This window comes from Anabrus simplex, chromosome 5, assembly GCF_040414725.1.
Source record: "Anabrus simplex isolate iqAnaSimp1 chromosome 5, ASM4041472v1, whole genome shotgun sequence".
Lineage (NCBI taxonomy): Eukaryota > Metazoa > Arthropoda > Insecta > Orthoptera > Tettigoniidae > Anabrus > Anabrus simplex.
Window position 1 is genome coordinate 156,840,743 of NC_090269.1, and position 13,406 is coordinate 156,854,148.

At 40.4% G+C, this 13,406-nt stretch overlaps 1 protein-coding gene across 1 annotated transcript in view; it reads left to right on the forward strand.

The window, feature by feature from the left end:
* The window catches only part of LOC136874416 (zinc finger protein 354C-like), a 59,668-nt gene extending 46,523 nt beyond the window's left edge, over positions 1 to 13,145 (forward strand). Inside the window, exon 5 of the mRNA XM_068227794.1 lies at positions 13,030 to 13,145. Coding sequence (XP_068083895.1) covers positions 13,030 to 13,145 — 116 coding nt within the window. The remainder of the gene's footprint in view (positions 1 to 13,029) is intronic.
* Positions 13,146 to 13,406: the final 261 nt, after the last annotated feature.

The window sequence follows — 13,406 nt, forward strand, 5'->3', positions numbered from 1 at the left end:
GAAAGGTGGCCTGCGAGTGCACATGCGAAAACACACTGGGGAAAAGCCGTATCAATGTAAAGAATGCCATAAAACCTTTGGTCAGAAGGGTGCTCTTCAATCCCACATGCGAAAACACATTGGAGAAACAGCGTACTTCTGTCCCCAATGTAACAAAACGTTCTTTCGAAAATTTTCACTTCGAAAGCATTTGCTAACACACTCCGGAGTAAGGTGGTGAAATGCCTTACCAGTGTCAACAATGCAATAGTACGTTCCATCAGCGATGTTTAAGTGCACCGCTTTTCTCAAGAAACATCATAATCGTTCTGAACAATGTAAATAAACCTTTCTTCAGTAAAGTACACACATGTTAACTAACTCGTACATAAACCCGCCCAATTGCAACGTATGCAGTAGTATGTTTACCGTTAAGAGCTAACTATAGAGCAATTTTTAATGCTCAGCTTCAGTAATTTTCCATAATTGAATGTATCGGAAATTATGGGAAGTTTATTAATGTAGTCTGCCTGTTGCATAAGTGCTAGGCACAGCGCTGTCTTTGCAAGTATTCGAGTAAAAATTGACTTACAACCTAAAAGACCAGAGGAGAGTGGCATCAAAGAAATTCAGGTAATTGAGGTTGAACTGTATATGCATGTAAAACAAAGTTCTTGTTAGGGGATGGATTAGGTGGTTTTAAATGTCTAGCTCTACTACCGGGCAGTCATGCAATGAAAGGACTTGTCTGTCACACATGCCACTAACTACTTCATGCTGGTCTACAAAGGCAATAACCCAAGGCATATGTAGTTTAAAACACAACAGCGTTTATTAAATGACACTTTGACTAAAGCAAAGGATAAAACAGAGTAAAACATACAGTGGAAATGTAGGGGAAGTAAATACAACCTACATGCATAATCATGGACCTTTTAATGTTGCTGGACGTGATTGGGAGGTCTTTTTAATTTCACCAACTTCTCATTCAATTGTACCATATTTTCTTCAGAATAATTTAGAAGCCGCGGAGATATAGGTCAAAACATTTCTGTCTTTATACTGAGGAATCGTATAGTAACCAACTGGTAATCACAACCTTATCAGAAAAAGGGGGTGGGGTCACACACACCAATAAAGAATTGTTGCATAACAACAATCCCCAAGGACCAAAAATGATAATATATGCGCAAAAAGTACTTTTGCCAAAGATGAACCGTGAAGTACAAAGAGGTTATAGAGAAGTGAGGGTAGCTAAAGATTGCCATAGTTATGCAAAGAAAATAAACATACTCCCAGAGCATAAAATAAGAAAAAGAGAATGAGATCCCAAACTATAAATAGAAGCGGAAGAATCAGCCTAAGATGTGAAATAAAACAAGCAATATGCCCAACCAAACTGAAAAAAGAATATAACTGCCGTAAGGAAATACGAGAAATAAAGATGGCGAAACCCGTCATTCATACTATCCATTCATACATAGGGCTATGACCTCAGATGTTAGGCCCCTTTAAACAACAAGCATTATCATCATCATTCATACATATATACATGTAGACCAAATGACCAAGGTATCAGAAAAATAGAGACACTGCGATGGAATCGCAGCAGCACAAGCATGTAAGCTCATAGAAAATGGACTCGATCTGAAAGATAGATCCAAGTTTCAGGGTGGCCGTAAATATAAGACAAGGCTCATGCTTCGTATAACATCACAGAACAATCACGCTATTAGACACATATCTGCTGTACTGGCGAAAAGGATTTGACCCAACATGGCGTTATATGCACACACAACATAATGAGCCCAAGATGTGACGTCGAGGAAGGAGAAATAGGTACATCTCTTGAATACACAACCAAAGCAGACAGACAATGGCATGCACCCATACACACAAAATGGGTCTGTGTTACCTTCTTGTCCTTACACAACACTACAAATACATCCAGGAATAATAGTAATGTGAAAGGAAAATACAGAATATCACATCGCAACATTATAATGAGAGATAACACAAATGGAATCACGAAGACATATGGCCAAGTAGCTGTGGCAACCAAAGAAAAAGGTAAAATAACAAATATGTGGGATCAGATTCCGTACACATTTCGTAAGGCCGTCTCGCCATCTTTTATTAAAAATCCGCTCTCCTTTTCAAAGACATAAAAATGCAAAAGGATAGGGAAGAAAGAAATGTCATGGAATATCGAAGTGGCATGGTGGCGCCGTCTCTCAAGTTAGGGGAGTAGTAATTGTCAAGTCCAAGAAAGTTACAATATTGGAACAACAAACATATGTTATATCCTCTACGAAATTGAATAATAGGACTGCTAGACAAAAGAGCATTTGGTACGGCACAAATATTCCTGCCGCCCCTCGAAAACTGAATCCTAATCTCGGTGATCGGGCGAGGAGGATTCATTTTCCACATGAACTATAACTTAAAACTATTCGCGCGCCTATAACTGTATTAAACCATACAATAAAAATAGCCTAGATAGGCAAAACAGAGGATAAATAAGATTTTTCATTTATTCGTGTCAGTAGCACAATATAGATTACAGATGTAAATTAGTTAAAATATATGAAATTACGGTATTACATAAAATTTAATAGTTCTTTACAAAATATCGGCCCAGAATTTGGCCACGTTAACAGCATTGATACTGGCCTGTGCTAGATCAAACAGAGCATAGAGGGCAATTAATAAGGTGCCTTGTCGTTTGTATTACGGCGCAATCACATAGGGTCCGATCGCCCTTCAGGAGGCCCCATTTCTTCATATTGTCCTTTGATCTTCCAACGCCTGCTCTTAGTCTGTTCAGTTTCTCCGATAAATTTAAAATAGACTAATTAAAGAAGGTTTTGGCGGATCAAAATTAGTTCAAGAATTTGGAGCTGGAAGGACACAGTAACGAACATTTAAATGAAGAGTGATACCTATTCGAAAACTATAAGTGAATTTGACAATAAGGACGGAAGCTTGAAACAGAAACTCTTTGAAAGTGTTCAGTATCACTGCATTGCTCTTATGGCGTAGGAGCAGACTTTTTTTTCGCAAATGATCGGCTACCCGAAAACTCACTTATCTGATTGTTGCCATTCCCGAATTATTTCGGATAATCGATGCTGTACTGAACTGACCTAATTGGTAGTTGAATAACTTTTACATTAAAACTGTCCTTTCCTTGCCTTCAGATTTGCAAATGACCGTAAAACATCATCGAATGACAACTCATTTTTATGTCATGTTCTAAAGACATGATAGTCAAACCGTCCAGTCACCATGGTTGACCGTAATTTATTTTTGATTAGTGCCTGTTTAGAGAAAGAACGTTCTGCTTCGCAGTTGGTTATTGGAGTTAACAAATACAATTTCAATGCCACAAGTACATTTGGATATACAGTAATCAAATCATTTTCGAACCGGGCGAGTTGGCCGTGCGCGTAGAGGCGTGCGGCTGTGAGCTTGCATCCGGGAGATAGTAGGTTCGAATCCCACTATCGGCAGCCCTGAAAATGGTTTTCCGCGGTTTCCCATTTTCAAACCAGGCGAATGCTGGGGCTGTACCTTAATTAAGGCCACGGCCGCTTCCTTCCAACTCCTAGGCCTTTCCTATCCCATCGTCGCCATAAGACCTATCTGTGTCGGTGCGACGTAAAGCCCCTAGAAAAAATCATTTTCATATATGTATTTAGCTATCTCCTGGCAAGTAACTATATCTACACTTTTAACGAAATTATTAAAATGTTTAATTTCTAGTTTCAAAGTTTCATCGAGATCATCTCGGTAAAATCGTAAACAGTTATTAAGAGAAGTTTCATCCACAGTATACGAAGCCTTACAGTCCGCTAGAAACTGGAACAATGGCTGAAATGTTTTGTAAGACTGAAAGCGATTATTAAGTCCACTACATAAACTATCAGTTATCACCAAAAAGGTTTCTACTTCGAATTATTTTCTTCCTTTCAAAATAGTTTCGTTAAGGGCATTACCATCACCATATCTCTTCTTTGATTGTTTTTGAAATATGTGCCCAAAACCTGCGAGATGTTTTTCACTTAACTTTCCTCTTCATATTTGTCAAAATTACCTCTTTCATTGATTGTGAATGTAACCAGAGACTCGAGAAGTTTACAACCTGTTAAGAAGTCTAGTGTAGGTTTCTGTAAACTCACACTAACTTTATCAAATCTTTCCAAAATTCCATGCCAAAAGACACACACAAAAGCCGATTCAAATTTCATAACTTATTTTTCAGTGATTTTGCTTCTCTCCGGGACTCGTGTTTTTCTTCAGCATTCTCACATATAATATCTAATAAACACAAAATATTGTCATAGTTGATACGCAAGGCTTTCTCTGCCTCATAATGACAGCACCATCTGGTTTGACTCAAACTCTTCAGGTGAAGAAGTTTGTAATTTAAGTGCGGTTCCAAATTTCTGGACAACATAGCCCATTTACGAGGAGAGCTTGAGAAATAAGCATACAGTCGTTGCAGGTAAGCGAACATCTTCAAAGCTTCACGACAGGATTCAATAGCACTTACTCCGACTAAATTTAATAAGTGTCCTGCACAAAGCGCGAACGGGGCCAATTTATTTTCCTTCTTTAGTTGTGCCTGTAACCCATTGTACTGGCCAGACATATTCGCCGCATTATCACAAGAAAGGCCTCTACATAGACTCAAAGGTATGCTTTTGCTATCCAAAAATGATTTTACTTCATTAAACAATGAGTTTCCTGTGTGGCTTTCTATAGCCTTAAAACAAAGGAACCGTTCTTTGACTTCCCCAGAATGCAGATATCTACATACAGTTGACAATTGGTCTACATGAGCACAAACCGGGGAAGAGTCTACTATCAGTGAATAGTAATTTGATTCTTTTATTTCACTTAGGATTGTATTTAACACCGTTTCCCACCATTAAATGAATCAATTCTTCAGCAATTGTTTATGATAAATACGAAGGCTTCCCTTTTCCTTCATTACCGTGTTTTGAAATGTGCTCCTTCAGAAAAGGGTCAAACTGGGAAATTAGTTCAAGGATTCCGAAGTAATTCCCATTATTATGCACTCCAAAAACTCATTTTCTCCACGAAATGCTAGTCCTCGCACACACAAAAATTTTATGACTGTCACAATTCGTTTCAACACCTCACCCCAGTACTGGGACTCTAAAGTTATCTGTTTAATTAACTATCAACTCGTGAGGAAATTTTCTTCCTATACAGCCAATAATTAATTGCATTCCTATGTTCTATACTGTTTTCATGGCTACTGACAGCTTCGTCTGCTTTTTTTTTTCCAGTTACAAAAACCATGTGAAGAAAATGCACAGTTCATCTTGTCATTTGAAAGTAATCTGCAATGGTAACAAAACCCTTTTCCAGTAGATGGTGAATATACAAGCCAAATCCTTTCAACAGAGTCCACATTTCTGAGTTTGCGCATAAATAAACTGTCTGACAAATAGCGATTTTGTGACTTTTGCACTTGTTTGGATTCAAGATACTTACCCGTAACTGAACGGTTTTGGAAGTATTGAGGCCCAAGCTGAATACATTGCTCTCTAAACTCGTCCATCATGCACTCAGGCCAATAACCAGGATCAGCAGAAGGAAGATTTGAAGCAGTGGCAGAGCTGCAACCAGGCTCTATGACACACATAGCCTCATTCTTGAGTACTAAATCTGAACCTGCAACATAAGAACACAAGTAAAAGTTTATTGTACCTGAGGGCTGGTAAATGGCCCACTCAGTCTGCATGATTACAATCGAGGAGTCATCCGACCGTGAGATGGCAGCCCAGGGCAAAAAAAGAAAACGAAGAATACGACCGAGATGATGCGTTGTGCTGACCACACAACACCTCGGAACCTGCAGGTTCTAGAGATTGGGCAGCGGTCACTTGGTAAGGTAAGGTCCTCCGCGGCTGTAGACCATTGGTGTTTTTTAATTCGTGCATGTATTAAATAATTTATTACTAAGTAAGTAAACGTGTGACCACACCGTGTCGGGTCTAGGTTTAATTCGGAGTGCCCTGAACAAGTTAATGAGACCCCATACCAAGCCCCCCCGCCGGCAGCGCCGGGGAAGGTACCTGGGTCTCCGGGGGGTGGCAGTCATTATTGCTACCACTACACCAACGAGGTCGGCAATTTATTATTTACGACTTCGAGTATTTCATACAATGTGACTGAAGTTTAAAATACACATTAGGATTCCCTTTCATTGTTCCTAAAACCATCTTCCTAATGCTCATGCTTTTCAGTTCCGTAAAGACCTAATCTCTCTTAAAACAGCAGGCTTAGATATTTCACTATTCGCTTACCTGTGGAAGATTCCAATTCACCAGTAACAGTCTCTTCAGTCGTCGATCCACTTGTAAACTTCCTGTCAAAAAATGTTGATATTTTCGGCAACTTTTCAATTTCTTTCAAATGTTGCTCTTTTAATTTACGTTTCTTGGCACCACTAGGATATTTTCTATCCATTTTACAAGAACATTACAGTTGTAACTTAAGAATGGTTCAATAATCAGATGTGAACTGGAAGTTTCCTTCCTTATGCAGAGATATAGTGTAGCATGCGCATTCCCTTTCCCCTCTGTCCGTACTCGCAAACTGCTAGATTTAAATTTTCGTCAACCTTTACAATAATTATAGTGCGTAAGTAGCGAGGGTTAGTGTCTCCGGACGGTAGTTGATTCTAGCAGTGATGACTTACTAACGCGGACAGCTGATAAGAAGAAAGGAGGAGTGCGTGTTCGATATTTTGCGAGCGTAAATATTCATATACATGCACGGAGGTGGAGCAGCTAGCCTTTTTATACAATTTTAGGTTCGGCCAAGGGCTGGGGTCCCTTGGCACGCGGGGCCCGGGGCTGCGGCCTCTTTAGCCCCCCCTTAATCCGGCCTTGGTAGTCATCTGTTTCCTCTAAATCAGAGCGAATGCTTCTGATGTTACGAACAAAGTTCGCTAGGAATTCAGGTAACAAGACAGGGTCAATATTACGCATCTGAATTTGGGAGAACAGTATATCAACATGAGGCATCACTCTATGGAAGAAATTCAGCCAATATATGAAGTCAGCATCTTTCAGTATTCTGATTCGCATATTGTTTGGAAGCATTCAATCAGGACGTCTCTGTTTTCAAACACTGTATTGACAGTGCGGGTCTGAAAGTTCCATCGCGTTGGAGCTGCTTTCGGCAAACGGCGCATTAAAACTGTATCTAGTAGTTCGGTGCGTTTACTAGAGCGACTGAAAAAGGAGGAAATTCCCTGAATATCACTGAAAAATATCTTCACTTCTTTTATATCGGACGTGGCTTTCTGCATAATCAAATTCCCTACATGAGTATAACAATGAACAAAATTAGCTTCACTATATACTTCCTTTATGTGTACTTGTACACCAGTCTGTGCACCGCTCATTACACTAGCCCCATCAAATGTTTGACAAATTAGTTTTTCAGGGGTTTTGTCAACACCCAACTTACTTAGTTCACTAAAAATCACAGAGCTTATACCTTCAGCTGTATGACTGGATGCCAGAATGAAACCCCAAAACCGCTCATGTATTTCGCCATTTATATGATAGCGAAATATAAGCACCACCTGTATTTTCGTTGCATTGTCGGTTGTTTCATCTGCTTGGATGGCTAAGTAATTAATAGCACTAATTTCTTTCATTATAAAAGTATGACATACTTCGAGCATAGCATCTAGTATATCGTTCTGTATCGTCTTCGACATACCCTTAAAAACTGTTGCAGATTCTAAATGTTCTTTCATTGCGATATCCAAGCTAGCTACAAAGTCAACTAAACCGCGAAATATTCCAGGATTGTTTGAATCGGTTGATTCATCATGGCCGCGGAGCGCAAGTTCAAACACACCGCAGAATTTCACACAATCAATCAGACGAGATAAAATGTATCAATTTTTGTCGACCTGTTCATGCTGTTTACGAAGTGAAAGCCTGTACCCACTATCAAATTGCATCCTTATGTTCACCTAACCTAGAAATGCGAGATCCATTTCCTTGTTTAAATGTTTTTTCGATTCACTGCGTTTCTTCAGTTTCTAGTTCAAATGCTTTAAATCATTGACACCTGTTGTGCTCCACGCATCGTCACCACCGAATAGAATGCAGGGAAAGCAAAAAAAAACAAGGATTTCTCTCTTCGCATCCACATAACAATTTCGCTTTAGCATACATACCACTATTAAATTTTCTGTTGAAATTCCTTTTTTTCCTTCCGTCTGCTGCACAATAATCATATCAGGTCGTGGTGGTCCTAACTCTTGGCACGAAGTCTGGTCTCAAAATTTAATTGCTTTCCAATTAACTCACTGACTTTATTCATTTTGAAATAAACAAGCACACAAATACACAAAATATAACACTGAAGAGAATTCACGTCACACCCAGTGTTATTTTAACTAACTTATTAGTAGCACCTCGAGCAAAATAGAATACGTGTAAGTGCCGGAACAAAATGTTACTGTTGCTAATTATTGGTCACTCGGTTATCTGGTGTTATATCAGCTATAGAACCACGGTAACCTCATTTAAGACAACTTATTTTAATAATTCAAACATCTGAAAACAACTAAATCCCTGCAGGAGCGATATGAACGCATTTTTTATATAAACAAGACTAAAACATTATTAGATTTACTTTAGTTAGAGAATTGGTGAATTGGCTACACATGTTTGTAAAGCGTGGATATTTCTCGTGATGTGTTATTTGCTCTATGCGCACGCGCTGCAGAAGGCCTCAAGGATCTGAGTGCCCAACCAGAAGCCCTCCTCATCGCCCGCTCCCCTCACAAACCCGCAGCTGTCATTGACGTTTACCAGGCGTGTTGTTTGGGCACAAGACGGTCTAGTGCCCAGAGCTCCACAGTTCGCCTGCCACTCGCCTCGCAAGGCTCCTGCAGTCATTGTCGCGCTGACAGCAACAGCTTGTCCCTTTAAATACAAAAGGTATCATCTCTTCGTGCTTAAAGACATGGGTTTAAATACCTACCAAAATCCGTAATCCAGTTAAGAATATAACATTTTGTCGTGATAATATTTGTAGAAATAATTCTGTTGTTCGGCTGTAGTCCAGCTAAATTGTAAATTATTTATTGAAATTGTGAGTGCAAAAACTTGACAGTGCACGTGCCCCTAAGGGCCCACCGCCACTGGGTTATACCTCTATAATTACTGGGATTTGTCCTCTCACCTTTGTTTTTATAAATAGGACATTCTGCCTTTTTTGCCCCTTCGAATATCTTGTTTAGGAATGTTACCAAACTCTCTATCATCTGCTTATTTTTTGCTTCTTCCAATACACATTAGTTATCCCACTTCCCCCCACCCCCACCCCCTCCGCAGTCCTGATCCTCAATTTACTTATCACTCCCATCACCTCCTCACCTGTTATTCTCTTATCGAACTCTTGACAGCCCCTCTCTAACCCCATTTCCACTTTATAACCTCCATCTACCCTTACCCACCCTTCCTGTTCGCCTAATAGTTCCTGGAAATACCCTACCCATGTACCATGTTCGATTTTCGGTTTTGTCTCTCTACTCGTCCCCCTATTAATTTTCTTTATCCTTGCCCACACCTTATCTCCTTCCCTGTTTTTACACTCCCTGTTTAAAGCTTCCGTTTGAGCCCCCTGCCATACCATTTTCCTCTCTCCTAGCATTTTCTTAAATTCCTTCCTCAACCTGCAGAATTGTTCCCTTAACCCTCTCCCACCATGTTTCCCGAACTCAGCCAGCGCTCTGAATTGAGAATAATAATGTTATTAGTTGTACTAACTACTTCTATGGTTTTCATACTCGCCGAGGTGCCAGAATTTAGTCCCACAAGAGTTGTTTTATGTACCGCTAGATCTAGACATGAGACTGGCGTATTTGAACACTTTCAAATACCGCCGGACTCGAACCCATCAACCTGAGCTAGTCATACATTCTCTCCTTCACTCGCTTAAATTAATTTTAAACATTCCCCGCCTTTATTGTCATGTACGCATTACTCTAACCGTATTCTTAAAGGGAGTGGGGAGTGTGAGAGAGAGAGAGAATCTAGATTGTATAATTCCTTGCAATTTCTATAAGTTCAAGGACTTACCACATAGGACATACCTGTCCTTCCTTTTAATAATAATGCTAATAACTTTACATCCCACTAAGTACTTTTACGGTTTTCGGAGACGCCGAGATGCTGGAATTTTGTCCTGCAGGAATTCTTTTACGTTCCATTAAATCTGTGGACGCGAGACAGATGTATTTGAGTACCTTCATATACCACCGGACCAAGGCAGGATCGAACCTGCCAAGTTGAGGTCAGAAGGCCGCCGCCTCAGCCGTCTGAGCTTCTCAACCGGTGTCCTTCATTTTGCTTGGATGTTGTTTTCTTCTTTCTTCAATAAGTAGTAGTGGATGGGGGTGCATTTTAAACATATTGTCAGCTTGCAGGTTGGTGTATCTCATGCTAAATATTAGAGAAACGCTGAAAATGTGGAGGTACACTAATGAATCAAACAACATTACCAGATTTTTACATATACGACAGGTTGTTAGGTAAGAATGGGATATGAAAGAGGGCTAGGACTTAAAAGTGAAATAAGTGGTCGTTGCCTTAATAAAGGTACAGCCACAGCATTAGCATGAAATGAAAATGAGGGAACCACAAAAAATCTACAAACCTGCTGACTGTGGGGTTCGAATCTATCGTCTCCTGAAAGCAAGCTCACAGCAATGTGATCGAACTGCACAGCCAGTTCACTCAGTTTCTTATGACGCGCAATAGACCTACCACAGGGGTTTGCTCTCTCCCAAATTACACAGTTTCGACTTCTACCATAGTGCGACCCACTTACCTGTATATGGACTTTCAATTCCTCAATTATACATGTATATAAGAACATTATGTACCTTAATAAGAGATACTTCCCTAGTTAGTTGTCTGTATTAGTGCACGTATAACAAATATATTTTGGAAGAAATACTTTCATTTTATATTTATTTACATCATAAAGAAGTCATGTTGTCATAGCAATAACAATATGCAACGAAATAAATGAATCCAATGAGATAAGCATAGTTTATTAAATATTAGTTTATTTACATATTAAGGGATATGGAGTAATAATTGTTACGGGGTTACCCGTGGAACGCAGAGGTAAAAGAAGGTACCGGGGTGAATGGGTCTAACTACAATGTCAAGAAATAATTTAAAACTGAAATGGAAGGTTATATTTTTGAAAAGCAACAAGTTAACAAATTCTCACTTAGTGAGATAACAATGACAACAATAGAAAAATCCACGATTACAGTACTTTACAAAGAGCACAAATTTACACAGGGGCAGAAATCCCTCAATACGTGGAGCGCTTGCTCCCAACACACAATATCAAGCCTCCCAGAGGCACTTTTACAACACTAGAAAAGAGCTGACCGGGCGAGTTGGCCGTGCGCGTAGAGGCGCGCGGCTGTGAGCTTGCATCCGGGAGATAGTAGGTTCGAATCCCACTATCGGCAGCCCTGAAGATGGTTTTCCGTGGTTTCCCATTTTCACACCAGGCAAATGCTGGGGCTGTACCTTAATTAAGGCCACGGCCGCTTCCTTCCAACTCCTAGGCCTTTCCTATCCCATCGTCGCCATAAGACATATCTGTGTCGGTGCGACGTATAGCCCCTAGCAAAAAAAAAGAAAAGAGCTGACGTGCTCTCAGTTTTCCAAGCCTATTTTAGGCGATATCAGAAAATTACAATCACTCGCCATCAAGGCACAACTTACAAATTCGAAACAGAGGTATCTAGTACCCAACCTATTGGGCCGTTTCGGAAACGAACATGCTAAGTAAATGGCCCGAAACACAAATTGAATGGAGGCGAGAATTTGCACTCCTAAATATGCATTCTTAAAACCTAAGGGGCACTCGGCCGATGAAACCGGGGCTATTCCCAAACTATGGAGGTGACTCGTATAAGAAAGTAATTTACCACATTACACAATGAAAAACAGTTATAAACGTTGTCACCTCAAACCAAGATGAAAGGGAGCTCGAGAGGGTACATCACACTCTATCCCCGATTTACAGTTAAATATTTATGAAATTTTTACATGAGCCGAAAGGAGATTTACATTTTCGAGAAGTTGGTTACATAGTTAAAGCTTCGAACCTTTCCCTCGGGTTTAACTGCGGAGCTAGCCAAGAAGTAAGATGTTATATGGCCATTACCTTGCTGAAGAACTGCTGCCTGATGAAAGAGGCGCCTCCCGCCTCCTGTTTGACACACACACACTTAGATGACGATCAAATGGCAAAGAGACGTGAAAATCCGCAGTTTATAAACCCTCGGGGGAAGTTTGAGATCTTTCATGAATAAACCAGCTACACCCTCTCACTTTATTGGTTAAATTCAAAACTAACACTCAGAATCGAGGAAGAAGCCTGTGATAGGCGGAAAATTAATTACAGAAATTAGGGATTGGCTAGATTCAAAACTGGCGGAAAGAAAAGGTAAATATTGCCAACCCAAAAATAAATGAACACGATTTATTAAAAAGAACTTATGAAAACCAAACTTCTTTAAATCGAAAGTTCTTTCACCTCGCACCAGGGTGCATGATCGTAGTTTTTAGCAGTGACATCTATTGAAGAAAGTCCAAACTTCTTGATGAAGGGCAAACAAAACAAATAGAAATTCACACAGTACAGGAAACTTCACAATAACAAAATAATATCAGATTTCTGTAGTGACATCTTCTGAGTAAAGGTTTAAGTAGGTCTAATTTCGAGTTCACGGTTCATCCAGTAGAGGAGTTCTTTTTGGCGCAAGATTTAAATGTGCGGCGTAGAGGTGTACCTCCCGGTACAGACCTCCCCCCCCCCCCAAATGTCCTTCCACGGGGTGACAGAGAGGAATTTTGAAAAAATTATTATTTAACTTTGAGGAAAGTTTTCGCGAACTAGATAGGTAGAAACTTGTTAAACTCCAGCTTTAGAGTGTCTTTGTTGCCGTAGAATGTGAAATACATGTTGATAATTTTGACGGCAAGTACTGCTGCCGCTGCCGACATCCAGATGAGGACGCCCGGACCCCTCAAGTACCCTCAGATACACCTCTCCCGCTACTATGAGAGGGGTAGTCGTGGTGAAGGACGCCGCAGATCAGAAGTGTTATCTACATTCCCCAGATGAGTTGGCGGTAGGGACGCCGCACATCAGCCTTTGCCGGAAGATGGACTTCGGCGCGCCGTACACAAGTGGACTTCACGGGAGTGGAGTAGGCCCGTACCCCACCCCTGTGGTAGTACGGTGGCGAATGGCTGCGGGGGCACTGAAACAGTACGATCTCGGCGACAGAAAAGTGTTGTTGGTGCCTTGAGATTAGAGGGTAC